General features: G+C 58.4%; 5 protein-coding genes across 5 annotated transcripts; 3 read left to right on the top strand and 2 right to left on the bottom strand.

The window, feature by feature from the left end:
• Positions 1 to 308: 308 nt before the first annotated feature.
• B0H18DRAFT_884210 (uncharacterized protein) lies at positions 309 to 2416 on the top strand (the record flags this gene model as incomplete). Its single annotated transcript, XM_048041021.1, has 6 exons — positions 309 to 687; positions 1003 to 1072; positions 1123 to 1226; positions 1280 to 1532; positions 1595 to 2267; positions 2339 to 2416. 6 exons carry the CDS (start codon positions 309 to 311, stop codon positions 2414 to 2416), a joined length of 1557 nt encoding a protein of 518 aa, XP_047888037.1.
• A 469-nt stretch (positions 2417 to 2885) lies between these two features.
• On the bottom strand, positions 2886 to 7098 carry B0H18DRAFT_1123857 (uncharacterized protein; the record flags this gene model as incomplete). The annotated part of the gene is made up of 19 exons (XM_048034760.1): positions 2886 to 3290; positions 3404 to 3527; positions 3578 to 3656; positions 3720 to 3863; positions 3918 to 3951; positions 4007 to 4535; positions 4587 to 4849; positions 4909 to 4966; positions 5019 to 5169; positions 5224 to 5242; positions 5295 to 5453; positions 5514 to 5611; positions 5665 to 5678; positions 5749 to 5831; positions 5887 to 5940; positions 5998 to 6129; positions 6194 to 6354; positions 6419 to 6766; positions 6822 to 7098. 19 exons carry the CDS (start codon positions 7096 to 7098, stop codon positions 2886 to 2888), a joined length of 3132 nt encoding a protein of 1043 aa, XP_047888036.1.
• A 1638-nt stretch (positions 7099 to 8736) lies between these two features.
• B0H18DRAFT_1036211 (uncharacterized protein) lies at positions 8737 to 10334 on the top strand. Its single transcript, XM_048030347.1, has 4 exons — positions 8737 to 8759; positions 8868 to 9271; positions 9327 to 9760; positions 9824 to 10334. Exons 2-4 carry the CDS (start codon positions 9073 to 9075, stop codon positions 10268 to 10270), a joined length of 1080 nt encoding a protein of 359 aa, XP_047888035.1. The 5' UTR covers positions 8737 to 8759; positions 8868 to 9072; the 3' UTR covers positions 10271 to 10334.
• Position 10335: 1 nt separating this feature from the next.
• On the bottom strand, positions 10336 to 13397 carry B0H18DRAFT_1036207 (uncharacterized protein). The gene is given in 7 exon segments (XM_048030346.1): positions 10336 to 10819; positions 10839 to 10940; positions 10961 to 11107; positions 11127 to 12368; positions 12411 to 12416; positions 12483 to 12754; positions 12803 to 13397. The coding sequence occupies 7 exon segments, from the start codon at positions 12909 to 12911 to the stop codon at positions 10784 to 10786; spliced, it is 1914 nt and encodes a 637-aa protein (XP_047888034.1). The 5' UTR covers positions 12912 to 13397; the 3' UTR covers positions 10336 to 10783.
• Positions 13398 to 13835: 438 nt separating this feature from the next.
• B0H18DRAFT_884180 (uncharacterized protein) lies at positions 13836 to 14702 on the top strand (the record flags this gene model as incomplete). Its single annotated transcript, XM_048041019.1, has 4 exons — positions 13836 to 13958; positions 14016 to 14142; positions 14197 to 14275; positions 14324 to 14702. The coding sequence occupies 4 exons, from the start codon at positions 13836 to 13838 to the stop codon at positions 14700 to 14702; spliced, it is 708 nt and encodes a 235-aa protein (XP_047888033.1).
• Positions 14703 to 14731: the final 29 nt, after the last annotated feature.

Genomic DNA, 14731 nt, shown 5'->3' with positions numbered 1-14731 from the left:
CAACCTGGTCAGTTGTGATAGTTTGTTGCCTCCGGGAACCCAACAACAATCTGCTCACGCTGCGAACAGAAGCCGCCCCGGCCGCCTCCTCCAGCGACCGCTCGCCGCAGCAATGTGCACAACCACACGGGGGCCATCCTGCCGCGCCTCCAACTCGCGGTACTGCCACCCGGCCACCGGCGGCTCTCGCCCCTACTTAACCAGATGCCCACCAGCGCGGCGCGCCCCACCTCGGTCAGACTGCGCGGCACCCTCGTCTTTATCTCGTCCTCAGGCTGGTTCCCCGCGCCCTCCGCACCCGGTCACCCATGTCTAGCCTCTTCACCAGCTCCCGTAGCTCCTCCAAGACGCGCTGGGTCCCCGGTCATGCCCCGTCCGACTCCGAGGCCGACCTCCTCCCAAAGGTGAACGGCGTGCCCGCCAGGAGCGGCCTCTGGTTCACGCGTCGATACACGAAGCTCGCCGTCGCGTTCCTCATTGGCCTCGCGCTCTTCTGGGCAGTCATCTCGCTGGGCACGAACTACTGGCGGTGGCGCGATGCACCCGTCGTTTCTGCTGTACTCCCGGACCCCATAGTACGGATGCCGCCGGATTATGCCAGGTTCCACGAATACGAGCTCCAGACATCGGAGCAGAATGGAGACTTCGCTGACACGAAATATATGTTCTTTGCCAATCATGCACGAAGTGAGTGCATAATTATTAATTACGCCGTCTGTCCTCGTGCACAAAGCTACATGTATGGCAGGAGTCGCGCATACATGCTGCATTCATGCTTGCGACAGTCCGCCTGGCGATCGTCGTCAGCCTGTAGCCGATATCGGGATGCATGCCATCTGTCTGGGTTCCATTGATGAGTGTGGAACAGGTTGATCTTCCGCAAGTCCACAAAGGTCTACGCGATATGCCTTACCACTTCAATTCCCCATCGCAAGGCCCAATCATTATGACTCTCACAGCTGATCGCGTGTGCTGAGACCAAGGCTGACGAATTGCTGATAGACAGTGGCTGGGGTAATGTCATGCAAGAACTACTTCTGCAGGCATTGCTGGCACATCGCATGGGTAGAACGTACGTTTCACCGTATCTTTGGTGTCCGTCGTCTAACAACCCGCCCGCAGATTTGTGTACTATAATTATACATGGCGGGACGACGGCTCACAAATCTCCTACTTCGACGACAAACCCATACCCTCGACGATTCCCCTCTCAGCGCTCCTGCAGGGTGCGTCACTCTATATACGCGCCCCGCCTTGCCCGACTGACACCAAGCCTTAGGACCGATGCTCGGTGCCCCGTCAGTAACCGACCCTTCCGCGGCACGACCGTTCGCCGTCACGGAAGACTACTACCGCAGAGTCTGCCCGGAAGGCGAGCGCAAGTACATTCGCACGGAAGAGGTCTCGTCGCGCCTCGGCGGCAAGGTCCCCACCGCCGCGAACATGATCGAGAAGTGGGTGGAGGTCTTCGGCGACCTCCCCGACAAATGCGTCGAAATCCCGCACGACGCGCCGTCCAACTTTGACATCTTGTGCGTAACGTCCGCCGTCGCACCCGTGCTCAAATCTGAGTCGCCGGCTGACCGTCACACAGCATCTTCGGCGACGCGAGCCGACTGCTCGACGTCTGGCCCGTGCTCTCCACGTCGCCGATCCTCCAAGAATTCGCCTGGTCCCCGCTCGTCGAGCTCGCCTTCGACCAGAACCGCGAAGCCTTCGCGCCCACGCACGTCTACGTCCCGCCGCTCGGCACGCAGCCCCTGGTGGCCCCCGCGCGCGGCTCCGGCGCGCCCTCGCCGAGCGCGGCGCGGTACGCGGCGATCCCGGGCCTGCTCGCGTTCCACATCCGGCGCGGCGACTTCGCGGAGCACTGCGCGAACCTCGCGCGCTGGGGCTCCGCGTACGTCGGGCACAACGCGTTCCCCGCGCTGCCGGACCGGTTCGGCTACCCCCCAGACACGACGGACGACGAGCGCGTCGCGCTGCAGCGCCCGCACTGCTTCCCGAACATGGCGAGATCGTGCGGCGGCGGTGGAGGAGCGCGCGGGGGCACGGGCGGCGGGCCGGCCGGAGCTGGTGGACATGTATTTATGACGAACGCGCCGGGGGAGTGGGTGGACGAGCTCCGGGAGGCGGTGAGGGCGACGGGCGGGTGGAGGACGGTCGCGAGCAGTAGGGAGCTGGAGGTGAATTGGGAGCAGAGGTTCGTGAAGCAGGCGGTGGATATGCTGATCGGGCAGCGGGCAGAGGTGTTCGTGGGCAACGGGGTGGGTAGAGCTTCTGTTGTTGTTGTTTTTTTCCGCCTTGGGCCGCGCTGATGGTGTCGGATGCTTTCTAGTATTCGAGCTTGTCGGGGCTCGTCACGATGTTCAGGATGGCGAACGGCATCCCGCCCGCGCAAAATCGACTCCTCTGAAGAACATGAACATGAAACCGTCATGCCACTTATTTACCCCGCGGATGGAAATCTGGAACGAGGATCCACAGTAAGTTATTGGTGCTATCGTTGGGTATACTTTGGCTGTTGTCTGTTGTCTGCTGTCGGTCTCTTGCTGCATACCTGTAATCTCACACTATCACGACTATTGCGCGCACCGCTGTTCTCTATTATCAGGCCCTCAGGAGCAAGATCCGCGTACGCCGCTGCGACGTCCTTTCCATTGAATCTGTATCATTCTTGATATAGGTAGCAATCGAAGCGTGTGTAGATACTGGATGCGAAGTCGTTGTGGGTATCCGTATGTAGTGTCCATCAACTCATCGGGTGAGTGCACAACTTTGCAAAGTAAACGAGATCCTCATCTATCAAAGTAGTCATCGAGATCATTGAAATGCAGTGAGTGCATCTGGATATAAGTTCCACTGAGCTCCTGTGCTGATCGGACCTAGGCTCCCAGCAAGCCAACCTTGCGCCAGTACGCCGCCCATCGCGTCACGTCCTCCGCGCCCAACTGCCTCACGTCCGGATCCGCGAGCGTCGGCGACGCCCCCTTCGCAAGGCTCACGTCCATATCCGCCAGGCCGAGCGCCATCCGCCTCTCCTGGCCCTCATTCTGAGCCATCCCCCGGAACATCGGCAGCAGGTGCAGCGCGCGCAGGCCGCGGATCGTGTCCGCCTGCGCCGCGGCGCTCTGGGACGCGTACACGGCGGCCTGCGCCTCGAGCCGCTCGAGCCACGCGCGGTAGGGGACGAGCGGCACGGCGAGCGTCGCGCAGACGGCGAGGGCGAGGGCGTGCCACGGGACGGGCCGCGGGTGCGCGAGGTGGACGACGCGCGTCGCGGGGCCGCCCTGCGGAAGTCGATGAGCGCGTCGGTCGCGATGTCGAGCGGGATCCACTGCACGTCCTGCGGGTCGGCGTGTCAGCTCCGTCGCGGGTATTCGGACGGGGGTGCGCAGCGCACCTTGTCGTCGTCCGGGAAGCACCCGAGCTTGGGGGCGCTCTGGACGAGGGAGGGGAACCACTCTGATGCGTTCCAGACGCCGTCGGGCCCCCCGCAGACCTGCCGACTCGCGCGACGAGGGTGTCTGCTTTGGTCTGCGCCGCTGCGGCGTATAGGATCTGCTCTGAGACCCACTTGGACTCGGCGTAGCCGCTCCCGACGGCCCACAGTGGGTCAGTGGACGATTCTGGGCAGCGCTGGTCCAGCGGGGCATCTGGGCGATAGAACGAAGGTGCGTGCTCAGTGAATTGCCGTTGCCGTCGCGGAGGTCACTCACTTTGGAGGACGGCCATTGAGCTTGTGAATAGCAGCCGCGGGGGCGAGGGCAGGCGAGAGGTGAGCACGAAGTCGATGAGACTGCGGACGCCATGTACTTGCGGCTCGAATGAGGGTAGATTGATGGCGAAATCCACCTTCCATGCTACGAGATGTCAGTTGTCGCACCCTTTCACAGAACTCGGAGACTGTCCCGTACCATTGTGGATGATATGCGTCACTGAGTGATGGATCTATCAAAATGAATGAGTGCCCCCCAATGCCTGCTTCAAGTGCTGACCAACAGACCTCTTTGTAGGTCTCCTCGGAGAGCCCGAAATTCTGCTGTGTCAGGTCGCCTTCTACAAGGACAACCTTGTCCGTGTCCAGCACGCTGGCATCGAGGCCACGCTCGACCAAGACCTTCGCCTGTCTCTCGCGGATCGGGACTTGATCGCGCGACGCCCTGTTCAATGCATACACCCTCTTTACCTCTGGGTTGCGCGCAAGCTTGACGAGCAACTGGCTTCCCAGAGCACCAGTCGTCCCCGTAACGATGACGACATCCTTCACCGGCTGAGCTGCTTTCAGGAGGATCGTCTTGTGCACGGGGAAGTCAGCAGTATACTTCGCCACCATGGCCTGCATGGCGTCGACCCGCGCTGTCAGAGACGCTGTCACGTTCGCTGTCCCGAGTGCAGTAGAGGATACGAAGGCGCCGAGAGCGGCGATTGTCGGATGCTCGTATACGAAGGCACTGGACAAGTTGCGTGTCTCGACTTTCGCGTCCTCGCGCAGCGCGTGCAGGACGGTGTTGCGGATGTACGTTGCTTGAAGACTGGGGGTCTGGTCAGATATTGCCATCCATCAGGAGTGGTGATGCGGTCACCTGTCGCATCCGTGCTGGAAGACGTCATCGTCGTCCGCCACCTTGTGTGTCATAACCGCCCAGACGACGCGGCGGACGAACTCCGTAGACGCCGACACATCCCACTGCGAGGGAGAAGGGATGTTGGCCTGTGCGCCGGATGCCTCTACCGTTTTGTACAGGGCGTCGATCTCCTCTTCGTAGAGGTTGATGACGGCGCCTCTGCGCACTGTGCGCTTTGGGGTGTAGACGAACGGCTTCGAGGGTCTGACCACCAGGATCATCTGGGGAACAAGTGGTGTTCAGACGACACTAATGAGACTGCTTCCACCATTCCGCGCACCTCCTTGAACAGTCTTGAATGTTGCGGGGCGTACGCGTTCATCTTCTCGATCGTTGGCCTGTGATTACATGAGAGGCAATCGACAATAGGAATATCGACTGAGCGCGTACCAAATCTTGTTCCTGAACTCAGCTAGCTTCGCTTCATCAGATACGTCGAAGACGTATTGAGGTTTGGGGTCGACGATGATGCCCGCTTGGAACCGTCCGCGGCCGAACATGACACCGGATACCACATGCGGATCGTGGCTCATCATGGCCTCTGAAGTTTATGTAAATGACGGAGACAATATCGTCTGTTGTCCATGTAACTTACCAAGTGGTCCGGGGTTTGTCTGCAGTGCACGGATGAGCTCAAAGTGCACTTCCACAGACGGCCAATCTTACCTTCTCTCCAGTACTGTGCATGATCTGGTCATCCGTACGACCATAGATCTTCCAGAAGCCCTTCTTCGTAGGATGGGGAACGAGAAGATCTGAGGTAGCGTAAGCGTCCGCCCCATCGACCTTGGTGTTGATGATGTTCGGGACCATGGTCTCGTTAGCCTAAGCATCACGTCAGGCTTGACCATGCGCTGCTGACGTCCGTAGACAAGGACAACTTACGACGTGGATGAATTCATACTCGTTGTTCGCGAAGTGCTGCATCTTGTGTCCGATTTGGGAGCTTATCTGGAAATATTCCCACTCCTTCGGCGTCCCCGCTGCGATTCGCTGCGTATGAGAGGTAAACAGCTAAAGCTGCGATCAGGCTTACCTGGTAATACGACACTAGTTGGGCCGACTCGGTCTGTCGCTCGCATTAGTGGACTGCAGAGTATTGGAGACGGGAGCGACGCACGATCCGTAAAGAGAGAAGATCGTGACGCCTTCGGAGACCATGAAGTCACCAGCCTCCTTGTTCAGAGGGCCACCACTATATATCTGAACGAGTATGCCTCAGCATCGCAGCACTCGCGGAGGGAGGGGATAGACCCACGACAGCGGTGCGTGTCTTGAGCCAGTTGACGTAATCCGGATTGTGCGACCACGCCTGCGTGTGATCAAAGTTTGAGTGTCGTGGAGAAACTCATCCGGACGACGTGCGCACCTCAATCATGGCAGGGACCGCGACGATGATGTCGCTGTCCGATGCGATAGCGCCTTGGATCGCCATGTCTGTTGTTGGCGTCACCGGGGGAGAGCGCGGGGCGAAGATGCTGAACACAATTCCGCTAGACATCTAGGTATCCGACGACGATGGTCGATATACTGATGCGAGGCATGAGGAGTCGTGATGGACGTACCGCGAGCATGGTGTGAATGATACCCAATGCGTGGAACATGGGTACAGTGTGCAGCGAGTAGATTTTGTTCGTCAAGTCACGCTGCCCGTAGAAGGGGGCCCGGGCAATCTGGAGCAGCCGCTGGTGGCTGAAGGTGACGGCTTTCGGGAAGGCAGTCGATCCTACGACATGCAGTGTTAGCACATGAGTTCCGCGAGTGATGTGCGATCCGCATCCTTGACGCACCTGAAGAATGCAGAATGATCGCTGGGGCATCGGCCCCTCTCGATTTGTACGGCAGAGCACTGAGTTCAAGGGCGGCATCATCCTCGGATGACGGCTTGAAGAGTTCCTCGAACACTGGCATCGACGAGGTCGAAGGGACGGACGCGTCCGCGCTCTGTTCCTTGAGAATAGCAAACGCCTCCTCAGCAAGATCATGCATGGCCTGCTCCCGGCCGATGAGAAGGTGCTTCACGTCCACCTTGCTGAGCAGGTGCGCGACCGCAGCGGCGGAGTTCCGGGACGAGATCGTGAAGGGGACGTAGTTCGCCCGCATGATACCCATGGCGAAGGTGACATAAGGGATGGAGTCTGAAAGACGCGTCGTTAGCTTCACAGACGAATTGCGTGCATGGACGTGAGGTACCTGAGCCTGACAGAATCCCGACAACGCTGCCTTCCGGCAGACCAGCCACACGCTCGCGGATGAGATGGTAGCTCCGCGCGATGGCTACCGCAGCTTCGGACCAGGGAATGGTACGGATAGGACCACGGTCGTCCTCCGCATACACGAAGAGGCGATGCGTGGACGACTGTTGCTGGTGCCAGTCATAGATCTGAGGAATCACCAGGACCCGTCGAGGGGGGGAGTTTGAAGGCTGCGTGCGAGAGGCCTGCGTCTGAGGCAGCGGAGGGAGAGACATTGTTGCGCTACAGTTCAGCGGGCTTGACGACGAGACAGAGCACTAATAGCGGCGAAGTGACGAGGGCCCAAGCCTCTTTTATGGGACCCGGTAACTGAGCATATCCGGCGTATGTCAGAGACATCGAATCTGAGGCGATTTGTCTGCATGTGTCGTGTGTAAGCATAGGCTGCATAGCGTCCGCGTGGTCCGGAGTCCTGTCGTCGAACGCGCTACATACGTTTCTCCGATCCGGCAGCGCCACCACCCGGTACATTCTGTATCCAGGCTGCGGGTGTCCATCCAAATGACCCGATCCGGACATTTACGTTCAAATCAAGATTCGAGATGTTTAACGGTGTATCTCAGGAACTTCACGATAGTGGCCGACACGTCACCACACTATCCCAACGCATTAGCTGAATGGGTACGTTCGTGCTTCCGACTCGGAGTCATGGCTGACGCGGGGCGCTATCGTTGACTGTCAGTAACATTCAGTCATCTTGCGCATGAGAATGAAAATGAGGCTAACCAGTCCATGAAAGAAGCCTTCCTCGCGGAACCGCAACGGATCCGGGTGAGCAGAGGCCGTTACCAGGCCGTTACTGTGTGCATACGTCAGGTAGGAACATTCATCCAGATCGCGATCACACATACCATCAGATCTGCATGCAAGCGCTGTAAAATGCATTATTTAATGTCTACGATCAGAACGTGTCCTCCGAGGGTTCGACAACTATGTAGCAGAAAAGGCTGCTTCACATCCTGCAATATATGATCAGCGTCCCTGTGCGTTACTTCGACCTGCAATGCGGGACCCCCTGCAGTAACTCTTTGAAAAAGAGAAAGCCGCTCAGGCTGTCAAAGCACCAGTTATCGAAGAGCTACTGCGTCGGCATCGGGTTGAACTATACTTACATGCCTGATAGATCAAGCCCTGGCTCAGAGCGTTACTCCATGTCTCCACGCACTGCGGTGCCGCGCCGGACGTGAATTGCGAAAAAGAACGAGCGTGAAGATATCGCTAACGTCGACGTGGTGTTCAAGTTTACCCAACGACGGCACGTAGCAACTTGCGGCCTCGATGACCGATGCCCGAGCTTGCGATACCGACCCAATCAGTCCGATGAGTGCATCGACGAGTTCCCCATCTGAATCTTCAAGGCGGCTATTAGCAAGCTCTCGGAGATACATACAAGGATGCCGCGTTCGTGGGGACCATGGCAGTCGGATTCCGGATGATCCCTGCCCGGATATCATGAGCAGCCTGGATGTCGAAGGTTCTGCGTCCTGAAGGCTGCCAATTCGTCATCAAAATGACAAGAGAGCACCGTATCTACTCGAATGCCAGATATCAGGCGAAGAGAGCATTGACAGAGGATGTGGGCAGTCACTGGCAACACAAAGTCAACAAGCGCCCCGGACGGCTTGGCACAGCCACCTCCGCTTGGTATCATCCTTATCTAGATCCGTGGCCCAGACCGTGACTTCTCCACTTACATATCCGTAATCCTCGGAAACAAACCAGAAACCTGCATCCGCATTGTCGGTCGATCGTGTTCTATATGCAATGACTCACTAGTGTCGTGTGGCAAGATGCTTTGGTAAAATCCTGCACTTGACGCGACTTTTCAACCTCTAACTCTGTAACTTGAACAGTGCTACATGCTCGGCTTAATTAGGTGCGAGCCAAAGCCGCTTTTGATTAAGTTAACATCTTTCACTAGTAGGAGTTGGCATAGGAGTTTCTACCTGAAAGCGGATTTCGATGCTGACTGGTGCGTCTCCAGTGCTGAATCCAGACGGATATGCAGACCTCGGATTCGGACATCCAGTGGCTTCCTACATCCGCTCCGGATGGCTTCCGTGCTTGCACAATCAGTATCCGAACCCGTTGGCAGAAATGCATAAAAGGAGGGACGGGTCCTCCGTTCAAACCATCGAATCCAACCACACCAGAGTCACACATCTACTAAACCCGCATATCGCACTACTATGTCTGCTCCTTTGTTCACTCGCACCATCTCCCTGGCGGGCCAGGGAAGCGTCGCACGGTCTTTCACCAGGACCAAGTGCCATGGTTCGGACACATCTACGACTGGTTCGCATCGTCCGAACAGGCTCGAACTGCAGGCAGTCTTGGCCCATGCGCAGGCACGCAAGGGCTCTGAGTCCCAAACAAACACCAATGATGGTAAGCTCCGTCACACATTTGCACTGAACGCGATGGCTGACCAGCCGCATCACAGCATCTATCGTCGGACTGGGCCTCCCATCCGAGCTGTTCCCTCCTTCCCTCCGCGACACGCCTCCGCGAATGGCGCCGATGGGCGTGAGGTCCACCAGCTACGCACAGACGCTCTTCAGCGCTCCTCCGACGCCCCCGCCGACACCGCCCGCTTCGCCCGAAATGCAGCAGGGGAAGGCATGGCCTATCGACTACGACGAGGGCGACCTCAGTCTTCCGTCGACGCCTGTAAGCATGCCGTCCCAGCCGACGCTCCGGAAGCCGCTGGAACGTCCGTTGCTGTATGTCATGCCGCCGTTCGCCCACGAACAGCCGCAGTCGCAGTCGTTGATCGGGCTGGGAATCATGATCCCAGTGGGTTCGTTCGTCGGCTCGCCAGTCGAGCCCACGGCGAGCGCATTCCTTGGCCCGCGTATCGATCCTCGTCGCATCATCGTAAGTCACCTGAGTTCACAATCTTACTAGCCTCGTGAAAGTGACCGTTTGTCTGTCATACAGGAGGACTCCGCCGCAGACCCAATCGTCACTCCCGGCGAGTTGATGAGACGCAACTTCCCCCTGACGCCTGGCGCGCCCATTCACTCCGCAGCCCGCGTCGCTCCTAGCGAGTCGACGGAGCGGTACTTCCCTCTGACCCCCGGTCTACCGCTCCATCTTGCCGTCACCCCGGCTCAAGAGGCGGGTCCTCGCGACTTCCATCGCACGCCTGGCGCGCCGCTCTACCGCCAGACCACCATCCCGCCAGTGACGTCGCTCGATGTGCCGCAACGGCAGGGCACTGTCGCGTTCCAGAGTCTATTCGAGGGGTTATTGGGGAACTGGGGAAGTTCGAACCCGGCTTCGCGGTGCTCGTCGTTCGGCGGGCTGAGCGTCACCGAGGACCAGATGTCGGGTCCGACACCATTGCCTACGCCGGCGGGAATCGCAGACATGTATTTTGTGTAGAGTACGACAGTATGATATCCTCTGCTGGCATGAGGACTTTCAGCTGAGAGCAATAACGACGTGCGGGTCAACGCTTAGGAGTGACAGTCATAATCCCAACCTTCAAAGCCTCAAATTGGTGAGCTTCGACTATGAAGAGTGTAAGCGAGACCACGCAATTTATGGGTATGCAGTAGCAAGGTGCTCCACTGAGAGCAGATGAGAAATATCTATGGGAAAACGAAAACGAAAAAGAAAACGGAGAGTAGACACGATACCGTATCAAGCGGAACACCAGCCGCATTCGAAGCAATCCGCCCATTAAGGATCGGATCGGAATTGGAATGAGATTGGCATAACAAGAGCTATATCTTAAGTATGAGAAAAAGAAATACAGAACTTGGCCCAGTGGCATAGAAAAATACACAGCCTACACATCATAACCTCATGGATGACAGCGCAAGAACCAACATACGATACTTACACAGGTCGTCGTCCGACACCGACACTTCCACCTTCTCTCCTCACCAGCCATCACGGCCACGCATCCGAGCACGTCCTATCCGGTCGCTTGCTGTTCCGCCCTTACACGAGAGCTTCCGCAGTCCTGGCACGGGTTCGTGCAGAACGCGCGCCCGCCCTTGCCCTTGCACTCATTCGAACCGCACTTGCAGCAGTGCCGGATGCGCTTCTGCATCGGCTCCGAGAGACCCTGGTCCGGCGAGCCATCCACGATCGAAACGTGCGCTTCAGCAGGTTCGGATTAGGGTTTGGGTTTGGGTTCGCCGCGTTTGGGTCCGGCGGCGGCGGCGGCGGCTGGAAGTACGGGTACGGCGGGTACGGGTATGGCCCGTACGACTGCACATAGCCGGGGTACTGTGGCGGGGGCGGGGGGGGGCGGAGGCGGGGCCGCCCCATTCGTGGGTGCAGGCGGGCCCTGGCTGATAGAAGGCGCAGCAGCCGGCTGGCCGTTGGTGTCTGGCGCATTGCTAGGCCCCGCCTGCGGCTGCGCGGCCTCCGCTTCCGCCGTGCCGTTGTTGGCATTCCAAGCCTCGTTGTATTCCTCCGCGGGCTGTGGCTGAGATGAGTGGTCGGTCAGTAAAGTGCACCAAGTGTGCATACTCACATCCTTTGGGTACTCGAGGTCACCCTCGACGCGTGTGGCGTCTTCGTTCTCCTCCTCTTCCTCTGGCTCATCCGGTTGCTCAAGAACAGGAGGCGCGGAGATGGAGGCTTGCGGGGGAGGCGCAGGCGGCGGCATCTGCATCTGGAGCTGCATCTGCATCTGCCGAACGTTCTCGTCCTTGACAGGGTCCTGCACTGCGTGTATGATATCAACGATGGGCTCCTTCCTCAGCCCTGCTCGCAAACACGCGTGCACCATGTTCCACAGAGCGATCGACACGCCCATGCCCTGCCAGTTCCATATCTCTGGGCCAGTGCCGAGGTCCGGCGCGCCCTGCAGGAGGTACGCGGGGAACTCGTCCTGGAGTTTCGATGGAAGCGAGCGCAGGATGGATGCATCCGTGCTCGCGAACTTCCTGCCGTCCGGCGACGTCTGCTGGACGCACGTCTGACCGTTGCACACGTACTCGCAGCCGATGATGAAAAACGGCTTGCCCAGGTCGTGTACCTTCATAGGGCCCGAGCTAATGCGGCCGCGATTGATGAGCGGGGTACTACAGGCGGGACAGGCGATGCCATTGAAGACGAGTGGCTGCGGGTCCCAGTATAGAAACCGATGGTCCGATGGTGTGCGCGCAGTGGACGCAGAGGCCGTCAGGGAGAAGTACACGGGGGAAGATGGCAGCCAGAATGTCTTGAGCACGGAGTACAGCGTAGGGATCGACGGCGTGTTCTTGCTGGCAGGCGCTAGGGATGCAAGATGCGAACGGAAGGCGTCCTCTACGCTCGGACCAGCGTGCGACACTGGGTTGGGCGCCGAGAGAGCAGCCACCAGCGCAGAGAGGAATACGTCCGGCCGGGTGCGGGAAAGCTCAGTCCAGTTGTCTCTATCCAGGTTGGGGTCAATGTGGAATGCCAACTGAGCCGCGGGAGGAGGCGGAGGCGGAGGCGGCCCCGCAGGAAGTGAGCCCATAGGCGGCACAGAGGCTCTCCACTGCGCTTGGACAGGATACGGGTACGGCGGCTACAAGAGAACTGCAGTCTCAGTAGACGGTTCACTTGCGAATAGAAGGATACACACTGCATAGCTAGGAAAAGCGGCAGAAACAGACTGCCCTCCGCTCGCAAAGGAGCCAGGTGGCCGTTTGCGAGGCCGTCCTGGTCGCTTGGGGCCTACCGAGCCCGCAGGGAGTCCATCCTTCCTCGGACGTCCCACTGGCCGCTTGGGTTTCGGCTCTGCGTTTGGATCGAGCTGCTTTTTCCCGCTGCCTTTCGGGCGGCCAGGCTTGCGTTTCACAGGAACTTCCGGAATAATGGTGTCTGGGCCCAGCACGAGTGGTGCACCGTTGAGCTGGGGAGGTGGAGGCGCAACCGGAGCGGCTGGAGCGCGGTTAAGAGATTAGATGGGTTGAGAAATGTGAGACTCACTACCTGCCGGTTGCTGCGAGGGTTCAGGTGCAGCAAGAGATTGTTGAGTAGCCAACGTGCTGGTGAGGCTGTGGAGTGATCCGTCGGCCATGGTGAAGGTACTATACATCGCTTCAGTGACATCATTCAAGGTCAGGAGCAGAGAGACTGAAGTGGCAGAGAACGAAGAGATCTCTTGCACATCGCTCCAAGAGGCCACGCAGGACGCTTGTGATAGACAGCTCCATGGGTGGTAGCTAGCAGCACGCAGTCAATGATGTTCGAGTGTGAGCAGGTTACGAGGGCTCCCCGCCGTGCACGGTGCGCTACCGAGATTCCATGTTTCCAAGCCACTCCTGCGCACTGCCATGAAGTCTATCCACATTTCATTTTGCTGGAATACAGGATGGAACTATGGGCGGGTAAGGCCCAGTAAAGACAAAACGATGTGCGGCCACTCGACTGATAGGACGGAAGGGAGAAGGAAAGGACTTTCTCACCAGTTTTGTAAACGACAAGTCTGCTTGAAGCCTGTAGGTAATTGTGGGCGCGCTGCCCGTGATGGCTATTTTCCGGGGGGAGGCAGCAAGTGGCTTTCCGAGACGATATGATGGTGGATAAGTGCAAGGTAACATAAGCCACGGCCGCGGCAGGTCGCGTCCCGCAGCGGAGTTGCTGCGGGGTCTATTTTTTCTTCCCTTTCTGGGCTCGCAGGCCCGCCACGTGCTGAACTGAGGAATTCCGATGTATTTTTGGCAGCTGAATTATTATCATGGCCATTGCTGCGCCCTGGACAGCACTCGCCCGAACAGGCCTCCACCAAGCCTCCACTCTATGCCTATATACTGATTGTGTCCCAAACTCTATACGACCCGGATCTAGGTCTGCGCACGTAGGGCTCGAGCCAATGAGACCGCGGAAATGACACGGCCGACAATCACCTGCCTGACGTCACAGCCTGTAGCCACCCAGGAGCTCGCTCACCACAAACACGGCCTTCATACAAAACCGCCTCCCACTAATCGCTCTCTACCATACCCCCACCCCCACCATCATGGAAAACTTCATTCTCGGCAGAGGACGAAAGCTCTTCGCTGAGCAACTGAAGGACCTTGAGGCTAAGGATCCGTTGTACGAGACATACACCGACAACAGAGGTCGTCAGAAAAGGCGAAAGGTGAGTTGGCTCTCTCAATCACTGCTGGCTTTCGCGCAATTGACATAACGTCGGTAGAGAGCATTGCCGTCGGGCCTCACACCTCGTGACGCGAAGATTCTGAAGTCGGTCAATCGTCGCGCACATTACCTCGATAAGGGCTTCCGCATCTTGGGCATGCGCTTCGGATGGACGTTTGTCGTCGGTAAGTGCAGGTCTGCCTCCTTCGCACTGTCTTCTCATTGAGTTTGTGGTGCAGGCATCATCCCTGGAGCAGGTGACATCGCTGACGTATGTCTTAACTACTTCCTCGTTATACGCAAGGCAAAGCAAGCAGAGTACGTCTTCCTTGTTCGCGGCGAACTGCCTAGCTCATGTGCCGCCAGGATACCCGACCACCTATACCACCAAATGCTTGCCAACAACCTCATCTCCGCCACTATCGGCTTCGTCCCCGTCCTAGGCGACATCCTCCTCGCCGTCTATAAAGCCAACTCGCGCAACGCCGCCATACTCGAGAAGTTCCTACGCGAACGCGCGGAGCAGGTGCAGAAGGAGATCGATGAGGCACAACAGGTGGCTCAGGAGATATCCGTGGCACAGGGCAGCGCAAGGGACGAGAAACGGCCGGCGCAGAAGAGGGAAGGCAGTCGGTGGTTTAGCCGCAAGGGGAAGAGCACGAACGGCGCTTCGGCTGCGAACCCCCCTGCGCGTGTTTCGCGCGGCTCGGGGGACAGCCGGTTCGTGGAGGCTGTCTCGTCGTGAAGGGGAGGCCAACCTTCTTCACTCTGCAG

This window comes from Fomitopsis serialis (genome assembly GCF_022376445.1).
Source record: "Fomitopsis serialis strain Sig1Antser10 chromosome Unknown B0H18scaffold_108, whole genome shotgun sequence".
NCBI classification, from domain to species: Eukaryota; Fungi; Basidiomycota; class Agaricomycetes; order Polyporales; family Fomitopsidaceae; genus Fomitopsis; species Fomitopsis serialis.
The sequence above is the reverse complement of the archived record's forward strand: the minus strand, read 5'-3'. Positions and strand labels throughout refer to the sequence as shown.

Coding starts and splice junctions, on each gene's coding strand:
- B0H18DRAFT_1036211 (XM_048030347.1), top strand. CDS start 9,073: ATGTCTGCTCCTTTGTTCACTCGCACCATCTCCCTGGCGGGCCAGGGA. Junction 9,272..9,326: donor CCAAACAAACACCAATGATG/GTAAGCTCCGTC, acceptor GCCGCATCACAG/CATCTATCGTCGGACTGGGC. Junction 9,761..9,823: donor TCGATCCTCGTCGCATCATC/GTAAGTCACCTG, acceptor TCTGTCATACAG/GAGGACTCCGCCGCAGACCC.
- B0H18DRAFT_1036207 (XM_048030346.1), bottom strand. CDS start 12,911: ATGTATAGTACCTTCACCATGGCCGACGGATCACTCCACAGCCTCACC. Junction 12,755..12,802: donor CTCGCAGCAACCGGCAGGTA/GTGAGTCTCACA, acceptor ACCGCGCTCCAG/CCGCTCCGGTTGCGCCTCCA.